Here is a 3,196-nt window from a genome sequence, read left to right on the forward strand (position 1 = left end):
CCAACGTTCCCTCTCTTCCCAGCGTTCTCCCTCTCTTCCCAGCGTTCTCCCTCTCTTCCCAGCGTTCTCCCTCTCTTCCCAGCGTTCTCCCTCTCTTCCCAGCGTTCTCCCAGCGTTCTCCCTCTCTTCCCAGTGTTCTCCCTCTCTTCCCAGCGTTCTCCCTCTCTCCCCTGTTGGAAGACAGCGTTCTCCCTCTCTTCCCAGTTCTCCCTCTCTTCCCATACCCTCCCATCTCTCTCCTTCCCAACGTTCCCCTCTCTTCCCAGTGTTCTCCCTCTCTCTCCCCCAACATTCCCCTCTCTTCCCAGCGTTCTCCCTCTCTTCCCAGCGTTCTCCCTCTCTTCCCAACGTTCTCCCTCTCTTCCCAACGTTCTCCCTCTCTTCCCAACGTTCTCCCTCTCTTCCCAGCGTTCTCCCTCTCCTCATAAAATGAAATAAAGTTCAATGGAGTGGAAGACATTTCAGAATAATGTCTGGAACGGATCGAATGAAATGGCATCAAACAGATGGAAACCATTCCACTCATTCCGCTCCAGCCATTACCACGACCCCATCTCCCTAATTGAGGTGCCACCATCCTCCTGTGATAGTTGTATTGTTCTCTGTCCATCTATAGGAGACTCTTGTTTACACGTATCAGATCGGTGCTCCTCAGGGCTTTGGGTGAGGTCCTGCTGTCTATTAGCAGTCTGTTAGCAGTCTGTCTGTTAGCTGTCTGTTAGCTGTCTGTTTGCTGTGTGTTAGTCTGTCTAGCTGTCTGTTAGCTGCTGTCTATTATGTTAGCTGTCTGTTAGCTGTGTGGCAGAGAGATCCCAGATAATAGTAGGTCCTGCTGTCTGTTAGCAGTCTGTTAGTCTGTCAGCTGTCTGTTAGCTGTGTGTTAGCTATCTGTTAGCTGTCTGTTAGCTGTCTGTTTGCTGTCTGTTAGCTGTGTGTTAGCTGTCTGTTAGCTGTCTGTTAGCTTTGTGTTAGCTGTCTGTTAAGTGTGAGAGATGTCTGATAATAGTAGGTCCTGCTGTCTTTAGCTGTCTGTTAGCTGTCTGTTAGCTGTGTGTTAGCTGTCTTGCTGTTAGGAGAGATATCTGTTAGCTGTCTGTTAGCTGTCTGTTAGCTGTGTGTTAGCTATCTGTTAGCTGTGTGTTAGCTGTCTGTTAGCTGTGTGTTAGCTATCTGTTAGCTGTCTGTTAGCTGTCTGTTTGCTGTCTGTTAGCTGTCTGTTAGCTGTCTGTTAGCTGTCTGTTAGCTTTGTGTTAGCTGTCTGTTAAGTGTGTGTTAGCTCTGTGTTTGCTGTCTGTTAGCTGTCTGTCACCTGTGTTTTAGCTGTCTGTTAGCAGTGTATTAGCTGTCTGTTAGCAGTGTGTTAGCTGTGTGTTAGCTGCTTGGCGACAGATCTCAGATAGTAGCAGCCTAATCGACAGTCTCGACTTTTCTTTGTTAGATGAAGACCATTATAACGTGTTTGTAATCATGCCCTTTAGACCTGTAGAACAAAGCTGTTAGTAAATCAGGTTGACAATGAATCATAATTCCCATAGGAAGTCTTAATCTTCTTATTGTGTGTTTGCTTTGAGTTGCCTACACCCACTGACTAGAGTCCTCACTCATCTGAAACTGTGTTTGATGTAGCTAGTATCTACAACCATCGTTCTCACTCCTCCTCTGAAACTGTGTTTGATGTATAGTAGCTAGTATCTACACCAACCATTCTCACTCCTCATCTGAAACTGTGTTTGATGTAGCTAGTATCTACACCCATCGTTCTCACTCCTCCTCTGAAACTGCGTTTGATGTAGTTAGTATCTACACCCATCGTTCTCACTCCTCCTCTGAAACTGTGTTTGATGTATAGTAGCTAGTATCTACACCCACCATTCTCACTCCTCATCTGAAACTGTGTTTGATGTAGCTAGTATCTACAACCATCGTTCTCACACCTCATCTGAAACTGTGTTTGATGTATAGTAGCTAGTATCTACACCCACCATTCTCACTCCTTATCTGAAACTGTGTTTGATGTATAGTAGCTAGTATCTACACCCACCATTCTCACTCCTTATCTGAAACTGTGTTTGATGTAGCTAGTATCTACACCTATCCACTAAGTTTTCATTCCTCAACTAAAACCACTATTCCTTCTTGTCCGACTCCAGGGCAGCGACAGCGAGTACGAGGTGGATCAGAACCGGGGCGGGCAACAGAAGACACACTCCTTCGTCAACCACTACATCAGTGACCCCACCTACTATAACTCCTGGCGCCGCCAGGAGAAGGGCGTCTCTCGCCCCCCGGCCTACGGATATACACAGCCAGAGCCGCTGCACCCCCAACCCCTGGCTGAGCAAGATCCCATCCAGCCCACCACCAACACCACCCCGAGACACCCTCCACCCCTGCCCCCACTACCCCCCCTGCTGCCCCGGGCCCTCTCTCCATCCCCCCAGCCCCAGGGCCTCCAGGGGCTCCGTAGCCAAGGGGGTCTCATCCAGGGTCTGGCACCCCAGGGTCAGGGCACACTATTCAGGCCGAAGGGCAGCCGGACTCCCACTCCCTCGCTGCTGTCCTGTTCTGTGTCTGAACCCCCCAGCCAGCACGGGACCCTCCTGTACAGCAGTAGGCCTCCAAGCAGCTTGGGCTGTTCCTCCACCCAGCAGCCTCCTACCGCGGGCTTCTCCTCTTTCGTTTGAACCACGTTTAACACACTGCTCCCAGTAGGAACATACAGTGGGGCAAAAAGTATTTAGTCAGCCACCAATTGTGCAAGTTCTCCCACTTAAAAAGATCAGAGAGGCCTGTAATTGTCATCAGAGGTACACTTCAACTATGACAGTCAAAATGAGAAAAAAAAATCCAGAAAATCACATTGTAGGATTTTGTAATGAATTTATTTGCAAATTATGGTGGAAAATAAGTATTTGGTCACCTACAAACAAGCAAGATTTCTGGCTCTCACAGACCTGTAACTTCTTCTTTAAGAGGCTCCTCTGTCCTCCACTCGTTACCTGTATTAATGGCACCTGTTTGAACTTGTTATCAGTATAAAAGACACCTGTCCACAACCTCAAACACCTCACACTCCACACTCCACTATGGCCAAGACCAAAGAGCTGTCAAAGGACACCAGAAACAAAATTGTAGACCTGCACCAGGCTGAGAAGACTGAATCTGCAATAGGTAAGCAGCTTGGTTTGAAGAAATC

At 48.2% G+C, this 3,196-nt stretch overlaps 1 protein-coding gene across 1 annotated transcript in view; it reads left to right on the plus strand.

The window, feature by feature from the left end:
• The window catches only part of LOC124018216 (protein sidekick-2-like), a 158,325-nt gene extending 155,592 nt beyond the window's left edge, over positions 1 to 2,733 (plus strand). The window contains 1 exon segment of the mRNA XM_046333476.1: positions 2,151 to 2,733. Within this exon segment, the coding sequence (XP_046189432.1) occupies positions 2,151 to 2,684 (534 nt within the window). The 3' untranslated portion in view covers positions 2,685 to 2,733.
• Positions 2,734 to 3,196: the final 463 nt, after the last annotated feature.

Source organism: Oncorhynchus gorbuscha, unplaced genomic scaffold, assembly GCF_021184085.1.
Source record: "Oncorhynchus gorbuscha isolate QuinsamMale2020 ecotype Even-year unplaced genomic scaffold, OgorEven_v1.0 Un_scaffold_437, whole genome shotgun sequence".
In the NCBI taxonomy this organism is placed as follows: Eukaryota; Metazoa; Chordata; class Actinopteri; order Salmoniformes; family Salmonidae; genus Oncorhynchus; species Oncorhynchus gorbuscha.